Source organism: Vitis riparia, chromosome 1, assembly GCF_004353265.1.
Source record: "Vitis riparia cultivar Riparia Gloire de Montpellier isolate 1030 chromosome 1, EGFV_Vit.rip_1.0, whole genome shotgun sequence".
In the NCBI taxonomy this organism is placed as follows: domain Eukaryota; kingdom Viridiplantae; phylum Streptophyta; class Magnoliopsida; order Vitales; family Vitaceae; genus Vitis; species Vitis riparia.
Window position 1 is genome coordinate 2578264 of NC_048431.1, and position 12890 is coordinate 2591153.

At 35.9% G+C, this 12890-nt stretch overlaps 2 protein-coding genes across 2 annotated transcripts; one reads left to right on the forward strand and one right to left on the reverse strand.

The window, feature by feature from the left end:
* Nucleotides 1–2057: 2057 nt before the first annotated feature.
* LOC117922431 (CLAVATA3/ESR (CLE)-related protein 12) lies at nt 2058–2939 on the reverse strand. The gene has a single exon (XM_034840569.1). The coding sequence runs from the start codon at nt 2649–2651 to the stop codon at nt 2298–2300; it is 354 nt and encodes a 117-aa protein (XP_034696460.1). The 5' UTR covers nt 2652–2939; the 3' UTR covers nt 2058–2297.
* A 1499-nt stretch (nt 2940–4438) lies between these two features.
* LOC117924917 (coiled-coil domain-containing protein 130) lies at nt 4439–12535 on the forward strand. Its single transcript, XM_034843658.1, is given in 8 exon segments — nt 4439–4545; nt 8858–8920; nt 9008–9087; nt 10318–10426; nt 11071–11230; nt 11587–11750; nt 11829–12102; nt 12105–12535. Coding segments are annotated over 8 exon segments (939 nt in total). The 5' UTR covers nt 4439–4542; the 3' UTR covers nt 12191–12535.
* The last annotated feature ends 355 nt before the right edge of the window (nt 12536–12890 follow it).

A 12890-nucleotide genomic window follows, 5' to 3' on the forward strand; every position in this document is an offset into this window, starting at 1 on the left:
AGATGACTCGTTTCATTTTTTTTAATGTGCGAAAGCTCGACTCTCGTACGTGTTGAAGCTGTATCTGTCGAAGCACGATTCAGCTTCTTTGATTTCAACAAGCAAATTCATTTTGTGTTAATGCCCCACTAGAACTTGTTTTGAATTCAACAAAGCCAAAAAAGGGGCTAATTTCTGTGAGTTCATCATGCAAATGGTTTAAATTTTCCAAGATTTTGCCTTTTCAACATGCACTTCCTGTAAGGTGCCATGTCCTTTCACCAAATCATCATGGGGGAAAACACCTTTCAAGCAAATATTGAACTCAATTTTCACATTCAATTTTCTGATTGGAATTTGTTAGGTATCTTTCATCCTTTCCACTGATCCCATTATTAGAAGGTTGATAACACTGACTCTTCCTCAATTGTTTAACACACTAAAAGATGAGCATCTCTCTAAAGCGTTTACCTTTATAAAGTATGACAACAACTTAGCTGATATTTCCCAGGGATACACTCAACATGTTGCTTTCCTAGCTTGGAAACGCGTAGTTGACTAAGCAAAAATAATCGAGAAACCGGTAAATTAAAGCATCAAATAGAGAAGTCGGCAAATCCCCGCTCTTAGTACGGCAGAAAAGGGACATTTCCTGTCTTGGTTCACACTCAGGATGATATGAAACACATTATGCAGCAACCATAATTGTGGTGCATCAGACTATGATAACCCATCTCATGGACAGGGACAGGGTGGGTCATGGTCACTATAATTGCGGGTTGGATTAGCGATCGATTTCCCTTAATTAATCCTTGCCCCTCAAACTAATCCAAAGTGATTATATGATTTAGTGGCGTAAATATTAGATTATCCTAGATCATCCAACCATTATGGATGTAACTGATGTTTAAATTCAGGTTGGTTGAAATGAGCCCCCAGCTACTCCTCCTCCTCTACTCAACTGCAGTGTCACAATTTTATCTGCATTCTGATTTGGGGTTTGAGTGAATGGATTTCCATGATTGATGCTGTGAAATCATGACAAATAATTGTACTAAAAAAATCAAGGGTATGTAGTTGGGATCCATTCTCCTCAACTCCTGAAGAAATGATGAACCATGGCCCACCTGCAAGCGTGATGTAATTCACAAGAGGGCAACCTCTTGGCTATCTGTGATCCAAGGCTGGTATTAACCAGAAAAACCATGAACCGACTCCGCTGATATACTCTTTCTCTAATCTAATTCATAATGTTTGGCTGGTTGTCAGGTCACTCTGATTATTTTATGCGTTTCGGTTGAGACCCCAGTGATGTGAAATTTTCTTTAAAGATGGGCAATATTTCTGGTAGATCGAATTTTGGGAAATCTGATCACCATTGTCAGTCACTATTCACAACTTCACATTTGAAAAACCCAATTCAGAGAGGGCTGAAAAAGGGGTCAATGCACCCTCAAGCCAGTCACAAAACCCAATTAAGAGGGCTGAAAAAGAGGCTGTGCTTTTTACGTTACTCAATCCATCTACATTCGAACCCCAAAACTTTATTATATATCCAAGTCAATGGCCATATTATAATGTAATCCATAACGTAAGTGACACACAAGCTCAGAAAAACAGCTCATTTGGTAAACACCCTGCATTTAATGTCTAAAACAAATCAAAGTTCAAATAAAGAAAAAGAGATGGATTAATTTCCGGTGGGGGGGGTGAAGAGGAAGTGGAAGAGGAAGAGGAAGAGGAAAAGGAAGATGACTGATTCCATGGGTGAGTCATGAGTGGGACCATAGAGGTGGCAGATGACACCAAACCCATGAACACACTGAATTTCATTCTTCAAAGAAACCAAAGACTTCCATATTAACCAAACTCTCTCTCATTGATAAATATATTTATTATGGTGTGCATCTTAATATACATATGCCGTGCCGTCACAACTACTCATGTTCCTTTCAAAGTAAAAAGTCCCACAAAAGATTACCACCTAATAATTCTCAATTATCATTCTGATTAATTAATCACAAGTAAGTGTATTATTAAGGATTAAGGAATTAGAAAGTGAATTACCATTCACTTAATTAATTAAAGCCTGAAATCCGATATATTCCCCTCCTTAATTTTTCTTTGTTATGGAAACAATATTCATTTACAAGCTCACACTCACAAGATCATACCACATATATGATCCATATGATATGAATAAAGGTTTCTTGGACAGAAGAAGAAAAAGAAATGTAATCATACAAGTAAATATGAAACCTCTCTCACTAACCATTTTCAGATTTTCCTCCACCTCCCATCATGTATATCCTTCTTCTTCAATGGTGCAATGGGTTGGGGCCAGTCGGGACGAGCCGCTTCTCGACGCCGTAACGCGGGTCGATCTCGGTTCCAGGTGGCTCCGGTTGCACCTGCATGTTCGGTGAGCGGCCGTGGCGGTGGCTGTGGTGGTGGCGGTGGCGGTGGCGCTGTTTCTGGAATGGGGTGAAGTCAAATTTGCTGGAGAGAACCTTTCTGCTGATGGGAGGTTGGCGAGAGACTGATGATGATGATGATGATGAGTAGTAGCTTATGCTTCTGGGCTTGACATTGTAGTATTCATGAAGAAATAACAAGAGGATAGAAAGCCAGAGAAGAACAAAGAGTAGATGGGAAATCCTCTTCAAGGCCATGGTAGAGGAGGAGAAGGAGAATGGTGAGAAGAGGAAGCATGGAGCATGAAATGAGGAGGAGCTGAGGAAGGGGAGAGGGTTTAGTATAAGATGGACAATCTTAGAAGGCTTGACAGCTTGAATCTAATGGGCAATATAAGATATGTAGTAGAATAGAAAGAGGGATGAATCGGTGTTCGTGTTGCGTCTATGTGAGTCTTGTGAGCATATTTTTTATGCTAATTTAATGTGTCAATGCGAGAAAAGGAGAGAAAGAGAGAGAAAGAGAGAGGGGCATTCGACCCTTTCCCCAATGAGACATCCTTAGAAATCAAGGAAGAGAATGGGTCATTGTATGAGATTTGTCAAACCTTGAATTATATATGTTTGATTTTCTGTGATGAATTGATATAATGGAAAAGTATTGTTAAATAGTAAAAGAATGGCACACTCTTTTCCATAAAGGAAGCTCCCATCCATGGTGGTTTTGAGTGAATTGCAACTAAATTTAAAAGGGGTGGGGAATATCCACTCTACCTTTTCTATGGACAAAGCAATGTATGGACTGTTTGGATAAATGTTGCACAAAGCAATGTATGGACTGCTTGTTCCTTAATTTTCTTTCATCTTGGTGTAATAATGTTTTTTAATACTTCATTCATACTACTAATTCTTAATCATATACATTCCTCAATTGCTCAATTGCTCAATGCCAACATTAACAACTTGAAATATTATGAAAATTTAAAATTTGTTTGATTCTTTATTTATTGGTTGCAATGGATCGCCCATCCAAAAGTAGGTTTAAAAGAAATGACTATTTGGATGGGCCAGTGTAGTATAGGCCTTTTTTTTTTCTTTTTTTTTTGTTTCCTTCCTTATTTATTAATTTATTTATGCTTCACAAAATAATTTTTCTATGCCCCAACCAATCATAGTCCCACAAGAGATAGCGTCCTAAGGTTGTGAACCTCCTTATGTTTAAAAGGTCATGTAGAGTGTATTTGTTTTAATCTATAATATTTATAAAATAATTGGATGGGCCAGTGTAGGCCTTTTTTTTTTGTTTCCTTCCTTATTTATTAATTTATTTATGCTTCACAAAACAATTTTTCTATGCCCCAACCAATCATAATCCCACACGAAGCGTCCTAAGGTTGGGAACCTCCTTATGTTTAAAAGGTCATGTAGAGTGTATTTGTTTTAATCTATAGTATTTATGAAATAATTGGTTAATATTAGAATATAATTTTTTTTTTTAAATTTTCAACTTTTTAAACATAAATAAAATTTTACTTTTCATTAAAATGTATTATAAATACTTATAATATTTTTTATTTATAAATTATATTTATTTTAATAAAATTTTAAATTTTAAAAATAAAAATATTGAAAAAAATTAAACGGAGGAAGGTGGATGGGTATGAGAATTTCCTATAATCACCCCTACCCAGCACTCATCTCATTTATTATTGTTATTTTTGGGGTGAGGATGAAAATAAATATAAATAAATGGAATGGATTGGGACGGGGTGACCCGTCTTGAACCTGCCTCATTTCATCCTTGATTATGTGGCGTGTCTTTCTAAAATAGTTAGAGGTAAGTTTTTTGAGCTCGTGTGGGCTGGTGTGGGTTTTAGATTTTGGGCTTTGATAGGCTATTACAATAAATAGTATTTGGGCTTCCTCTCGACTGTCTTATTGGGCTTTTGATGGTTTTTGGGCTTTATGGGGTGTGGGCTAGGGCTATTTCTACTGGGTTGTTCAATTGATTAAGGGCATTTTTGAGAAATTCTGTTTAACACCTCTAGGTGGTATAGATCATAGGTGATATACAGGGTTTCTGCCTCATTCTCATTCAGCGCGAACCGAATCGAGAGCAGCAAATCTTGGAAAGAACGAAGAAGACAACATGGTAATTGAAATTTGAATATCTATGTTTCTTTTCCCCCCCTAAATTAGGGTTTTTCCTGCTCCTTTTTTTTTTCTCTGAAATTAGGGTTTCCTGTTCGTTTAGAAGATTTTCCTGGTAATAATTGTTACGATTTAGGGTTTCATCATCAGTTTGCAGTGAACACGAGCCTTTTAAAAATTTTTATTTTTATTTTTATTTATTTTTCTGAAATCTTTTTCCTGAAGACATGGTTTTGATCATAAGATTCATAACGAATAAACAGGCGAAGGATCGGAGCATAATCTTGTCGATTTTATAGTTTTCTTTATAATAAAAAAATAATAAATTAACTAGGTTTTTATTTTGAATCAATTTCATCTTCTCTGTCGGCGCTTTTAGAAATGATGTATTGTTTTCTATGCGCAAAATAATTGAACATTCTTCTCCTGTCATTATACATAAATTGCTGTAATATGTCGTAGGTCTTGTTCTTTATACCACTTCAACAAAATTAGTCAGACAAATAAATGCTGTGAATTAAGAAACCTGGTTAGAAGATCGTAGGTCTTGTTTTCTGCAATTAGGGTTTCTTGTTAGTTTAGAAGATTTTCCTGGTAATAATTGTTACTAATTAGGTTTCATCATTAGTTTACATTGAACTTGAGCCTTTTTTTCTTCAAATTTATTTTTCTGAATATTTTTCCTGATTATATGATTTTGATCGTAATGAAGGTAGCGGATAAACTGATGATGGTTTGGAACATACAGTTTTATGACCCCTTCAACAAAAAATAAGTCAGAAAAATGAAAACCATGGATTAAGAAACCTGTTAGACAATTGATTAAAATGTTGGAACTGGTTTATTAATTCAATGTTACTTTGCCAAGAGAACAAGTGGTATCTCCTTTGAGATGGTTTCTATATGTATCTGGTTATCATCACCCATAAAAAAAAACTAATAATAAGAATAATAAGAATAATGCATCTGGTTATCGTCACAACTTTTGTTTTTTTTTGCTCTAAAAATCTACCTAAAGGATCTTTGGTTTTTCACCCTCATGTTGAATAGGAAAAATAAATATGGCTTACCTTGTCCAGTTTGTTTTTCCAATCTATTCTCCATCCATTGTTTCATGACATCCTTTTTATCACCATCTGAAATAGCATGCATAATGAGGGTTCATTATCCTTTTAAGAAGGATTACTATGCCCAAAGATTTCTCATTCACAGAAGTACCTGTTTGGCCTTGCCATCTGAGGCTCACAAAGAGTTGTTGCTGCCTCCTCTACTCCATTTCTTTCTTCATTGCAACAAGCCATATGACATAAGATAGACTAATCTTCCAAAAAACTAATGAAACTCTTACATATCTAAAAGTAACTAAATCTTAATACAAATATAAGTCAATTTACCTTTTTAAATAGAATTTTTTTTTGATGAGTAAAGCAAGAGTGTATTATAGACAAAAAGCATTAAAACAATGCTCCGAAGTACACATGAAGTATACAACAAACGCTTAAAAGTGCAAACAAAAACAGAGGGGCCAACAAAAAATTACGCCCCCCTTTAGAAGGAACCCAACTAGTCCACAAAATCTATTGCAGAAGGACAAAAATCTAAAAACAACCTAGACCAAGCCCATGGATTACAAATGAAAGAGTGTTTTAGTCCTTGAATGGATTGTTCTTCATTCTCAAAAGATCTTCTATTTCTTTATTTCCAAATTGTCCAAAATAAGCACAGCGGAGCTACCTGCCTAGCCTTTTTTTGCTTTTTTTTCCCACAAAAGACCTATGCCATCCTAAAAGAGTGATTGAACACAAAAGCACCTAAAGCTCACTAAACAGGAAGAACAAAAGATTCCATAAAACTCCTGTCATGACGTAGTGGATAAAAATGTGATCAATGGACTTTTTCTCCATAAGACAGATGAAACATCTATTTGCCAAATACCACCCCCGCCTTTCTAAATGATCCAAAGTTAACACCTTTGCCTAAGTTGCATCCCAAGCGTAAAAGTCACCTTTGAAACCCAAGAGTTCCAAATCACACTAGTAGAAAATGACATTATACTTTCTAACTCTAAAGCTGAGTGCAGGACTTTAACAGAGAACTTCCCACTATTCGACCTTATCCAAATCACTTTATTTTCCTTTTCCCTGTACACACTCCTTGAAAACTCAAAAGAAAATGTTCTATCAAGTCCAAATCCCAATCATTTAGGAGCCTAGAAAAACGATGGGCCCAATAATCCCCTTCAACTGTCGAGTGCCAAACATTTTTCACCCAATCCTCCTTAAAATCAACAATAACATAAAGAGAAGGTAAAGTGGTACATAGTACTTCATCACCACACAACTTGTCCTTTCAAAATTACACCCTTCACCCACTACCAATTGAGAAAGCAACTCTACTAGTTAAAAGATCCCAATCCTTTCTGATGACTTTCCATAACCCTACCCCATAACTTTCTCTCACCTCCTTGGAGCGCCTTCCTCCATCTTCTACCACGTACTTACCACTTATATCTTGCTTTCATGAAGCCCTCCTATCCTTAGCAAACCACCAACTCCATTTTCCTAGAAGGGCTTTGTTAAGCTTTGCAAGATTCCTTAACCCCAATCCACCCTTACTCTTATCTGCACAAACTATCGCTCAAAGGAAATCCCTTTGAATCTATTCCAACTTCATTTGACTATCCTTGGAATGTAGAACAAAGACATGAAATAGATGTGCATGCTAGATAATGTGCTTCAGATTAGGGTAATCCTCCCACCCTTAGATAAATACTGCATTTTCCACATGACTAGCTTTTTTCGAAACCTCTCCTCTACCCCATCCCAAACCGCAACGTACTTGAAAGTAGCACCTAAAGGAAGACCCAAGTAAGACGATGAAAGTGTTCCTACCTTGCATCCAAACTCAAAGGCTAGCTTTTCTAAATTTTCCACCCTTCCCATTGGAATTAACTCTCTTTTTTCCAAGTTAATGTTATGCCCGAAATGGTCTCAAATCACATAAGCTACCAACTAAGATAAGTCAACTGATCTCGAGTCAATTTGCACAAAACTAACGTATCATTGACAAACAAAAGATAGGAAATTTCCACTCCTCCACCTTTGCCAGTCACCCTCCAACCTGGCAAAAAACTTCTAATCTTAGGTCCCTAAGCAAACAACTAAGAGCCTCCATAAGAATCACAGACAAATAGGGCAAAAGATGATCTCCCTGTCTTAGTCCCCTAGAGCTTTGAATGGAGTCCACTGGAGCACCATTAACAAGAACCGAAAACCTAAAGAGATACACCATTTTATCCAAATTATCCACTTCTCCCCAAAACCTATCTTTTTTAGGATTGAAAGTAGAAAATCCTAATTAACATGATCATGAGCCTTCTCAATATTAATTTACATAGCAAGCCACATTCAATGCTCTTCAACGAGGAGTCAATGGCCTCATTGGCAATGAGCATTATCCAAAATTTGTCTTCCCTCTACGAAAGCATTGTGAGAATTGGATACCACCTTATCCACCACCTTCTTAATTCTATTGGCTAAGACTTTAGCCAACAACTTGTGGAGACCACCCACCAAACTGATGGGCCTGAAGCCCTTAAGGTCTTTAGGTCTCCCTTTCATAGGAATTAAGAGAAAGAAAGTTGCATTCAAATTCTCAACGAATCGACCCGCCCTTTTCATGAAAGTCCTTAAAGAGATCTAACACCTCTTCACAAAATCCCAATTGAACTGCCAAAAAGCCATAGGAAAAATAGGAAAGCCGCCAAGACCTCTTTAAATGGAATTATGAGAAATAGAAAAATAAATAGTATTTTATGTAGTGATTTTATATACGATAAATGGAAAAGCATACAGTATCTCATGTATTGGTTTTATATTTTTTACTCACAAAAATTATGATAACCAGGGTTGAATCAGTTGTTTGGTTGGCCAGAATATATTTGATTAATCTTCTGGAATGGAAAGCCCATTTTAGCAAAATCATCCCAATCCTCCAAAAGCATTTTTATTGGTTAGGTTCAGTGAGGGATGCTGGTCTAGTGGCATGCAGCAGGGCACCTTAAGCAATGGAGAATTTATTTATTTATTATTTGGGATTTTTAGCTGGGCCACACACTAACTTTAAGATCAGTTTCTGTAGGGGCAAACTCTGTTTAGATCCAATAGTTAATGTGCTATACAATATGCAGCTATGATAATATGTCCATAATTAATTATGCTATTTTGCTATTTCCAGTAGTAAGTTCTTTGTAAGACTTTTTTTTTTTACATTTATTTAAGATGCTAAATTTTTAATTTGTATTGTTTTTGCAGTCGTCACTTGCAGCTGCTAGAGCAGACAATTTTTACTACCCGCCAGAATGGACACCGAATCAGGTATGTTTACATGATCCTATAAAGGCTCTTGTTGAATCGGTTTATGAGACATTTGTATTTTGGATTCTCACATCACATTCTTTTCAGGGTTCTTTGAACAAGTTTCATGGTCAACATGCTTTGAGGGAGCGAGCAAGAAAAATAGACCAGGGCATCTTAATTATAAGGTACTGACTCACATGCATTTTGTTGAGTATTTGATCATACCTCCAAATAGTTTTTTCATCATCGTATGAAATATAATTCATACGTTTACTTACTTCTCTAAAAGTATTTGTGCTATAATGGGAAGTAAGAGAGTGCTTAAGTGCTTAGGTGCTGGAACTTGGTGTTCACATCCAGCAATTGGACATGGGAAAGAAAAGGTGCCTGTTCCACTTGTTAAAAAGCCATTCCTTGGGTTAAACCTTTTTAAAGAGAATAATGGACACTTGAAATATAGAAAAATTATTTGGGGTTTGGTTTTAGGGAGCTGATGATCAATGTTGGTGAAAGTAAATCATTAGTTTCTGTTGCTTTTAAAGTGATATTCGAATAATTCATTAGTCACATAAGTGCCTTAATTTAATTCTTGTTCCGACAAGCATGGTTTTTGTTTATTAGATCTTATTTGTTACACAAATTAAGCCATTTGACAGAATCTTCTCGTAAGGGGAGTATATCAATTAGGTAGCGAGTATTGATTCACATTATGTGGTTGCATTCTAACATGCACATCAATGGTAGTATCAATGATTAATCAACTCAACTTCAAGCAATGAAAAAGTTGGTCTCCTGTTTCTTTTTGAGGGGGCTCTGTTTTTGTTGGTACCCTGTTTCTTTTTGAGGTGCTCTTTGGCCTACTTTGTTTTCTTGGAGTGCCTTTCCTTATTTTAACATATTGCTATTTACTCATATAAAAAAAAAGCAATGGAATTTACAAAAAATAAAAAAGAAAGTGTTAATGGAAATATAGAATTCTTTTTTAGTTAGAAAACATTCTGTACATAAGACTCTGCATACAGCATATAAGAACCACGAAAGGACATTATCAATTTTGACAAAGAAATTTGTGATTCTATAACTACATTAAGTGTTTAAGATGTTCACAAGCTTAAAGAAAAGCTGCAAAAGGAAATTTGCTGTATTAGAAAGATGTTTTAATGTAGGGTGTTATAGTGCTTCCCATTGTAGCGATTTATAATACAAGTCCAATAAGATTCTGATCTTAATTTTAGGAGTTGATCTATCTATCAAAAAAAAAAAAAATTTAGGAGTTGATCTTAATTAGTAGATATAAAATGTTCTATTATTTGCTTTATAGATTCAACATAGAAGTGTATTTGTGTAAAATGGTGAAGGTTCTTCAGCCAACCATTAATTACTATAATTGGTTGACATTATTACCTTTCTTTCAGGTTTGAGATGCCTTTCAATATATGGTGTGGTGGATGCAATTCTATGATTGCAAAGGGTGTGCGGTTCAATGCAGAGAAAAAGCAAGTTGGAAATTATTATTCTACTAAGGTATCTATGCAAACTGATTCCAGATTCATAACTGCCTCTTTCATGTAGAATTATTGGGAAGGGTGAGAGTGACCTAATTGAATGTTTAGGAAATAGGTTGTTGCATGGTTTTGAAGTGTGGGCTAGGGAGGGCGAAATATTTTATCAGGCTATGTCAAATGTTTCCCATCTAAGCCGTGTATTTGTAATAATATTGCATAAAAATGGTATTGCATGATTTTGACAATGGGTATCAAAATGCATTTATCATATAGTTAATTTGCATGCAGAGGAGGGCCTTTATATTGTTTCCAAGGTGAATATTAAGGTTATGACTTGTTAAATCTTTTTCTTCTTTGGTTGTATGGTAATAATCTAGTTTATAGGTTGTCATGTCTCTGCCATTTCTACATATGATGAACATTTTGTAAGTTGTACACTTATTTATGTGCTGCTGTGTTATCACTGATACTGGTTTTATATCTTGATATCCTCGAACAATAAGGATTAATTTGATTGTCATGCTGGGGTTATGCTATCCTACATTTGTGTCCTATATTTGTATACTACTGAAATATGTCTCTGAGCTCAAACTAATTAGTTATGTATTTTTATGCTAGTCAATGGGTGCTTACTCCGTTTGTGTTTGGCTATTTCTCCTCCAGATATGGAGCTTTACCATGAAGTCTGCATGCTGCAAACATGAGATTGTTATTCAGACTGATCCAAAAAACTGCGAGTATGTGATTATCAGTGGGGCTCAACGGAAGACGGAGGAGTTTGACATTGAGGATGCTGAAACCTTTGCACTCCCCGCAGATGAAGGTTGGTATTAACGTGGTCCATTTTGTTGTATGGTTTGTGAGGCACACACGTAGCAAATCTGGAGTATATAATAAAGGGAGTATTAGGATAATAAGGACTCTGGGGCAAATAATAAAATATTTTCTTTATGCATTATTTTGTTGATTATTATTATTATTTTTTGATAGGCAAGCATTATTTTCTTGATTATGGCATCTCATTGTTAGATCACCTACTAGTATTTCACAAACTAATGTGAAACGTGATGGACTTATTCATTCACTCCATTCATTCTCTACGGGATGTCTGAAAAGCTTCTTATTTCTTACTGTTTGGATCAAAATGCCAACAGCTTAATTTAATTCTTTGTTTTCCAGAAAGAGGCAAGCTTGCAGATCCATTTTACCGTCTTGAACATGAGGGAGAGGATTTGCAGAAGAAGAAAGAAGCTGAGCCAGTTCTAGTTCGCCTCCAGCGGGTATCTGATGCTAGGCATTCAGATGACTATTCCCTTAACAAGGCTCTCCGGGCTCAACTTAGAGTATGCTATCGAGCTAATTTTTGGTTCTATCTTCTTTTCTCTTCTGCAAGATTTTTTTAAAAATTTCTGTTATTTCAGAACCAAAAGAAGAGAGTTGCTGAAGAGGAGTTTGTCTCGAAGAAACTTGGGCTTGGCATTCGATTGCTACCAGCAACCGAAGAAGATGCAGCTACTGCAGCACGCATGAAGTTCTCTTCCAAGTTTGAGAGGAACAGGAAGGAGAAGCGAGCATTAATTAATGCTGCTTCAATCTTCCCTGGGTCATCTGGGTCTTCACTGTCTGATAAGAAACGTTTGGAACTAGGATCAAAGAGAAGGAAAATCAAGGCAGGCACAGCATCTGAGTTACTGAAAGAGGATTTAAACCGTCGTCATGGTTAAAGAGCTCCGTATCTTCGAGCCAGAGTAGGGGGATGTCAGTGGCTTCAAGACACCTCTAGGTAGCAATTGTTAAGAAAGTCTTCAAACAGCTGTACTTCTTCAGATGAGATTTTAAAGGCTGCCCGTATTTTCCTTGTTCAAATTGGCTGTGGAGCTTGTATACATATAGGGATAGCCATAATTGAGGATTATTTTACTCCTGGGTTCTCTTTTTTTTTTTTTTCCCCTCACCTGCCCTTCTGTAAACTATTGCTCAGTAAATGTGGGTGAATCCAATACTGAACTTGGGTGTGGTATATAAATATAATAGTGTATTGGCGTCTGTCCGTAACTACTTTTAAACAGTGAGAACTGCAGTAAAAGATGGCTGTAGGCAGTTCCTTATTTAATGTTTCCGTTTTCAATATATGATCCATAAGGTAAAGAATTACACTCTCCAAATAATAGTAACCAAATTTAGAAAAAAATTTAAATGTATATTTGAAGTAATAGTTTTTGACAAAACCAGCCTAAAGGAACATTTGACAAAACCCGAGTAGCCGATGGATTATCAAGAGTACAAGAATAAATGGGAGAGATCATACACATACTAAAAAGGGCATAAAATGAGAGTATTTATGATCGGGCATTAATTATGATCAAAGCACTTGCTACTAGGCAAAATGGAGGAGGGTTTGCAAATATTTATTTTTTAATTAAATTATGATAATTTTTTTAGGTTGTTTTATAAGTTTGCATTTTTAGAAAGAAAAAAAAAGA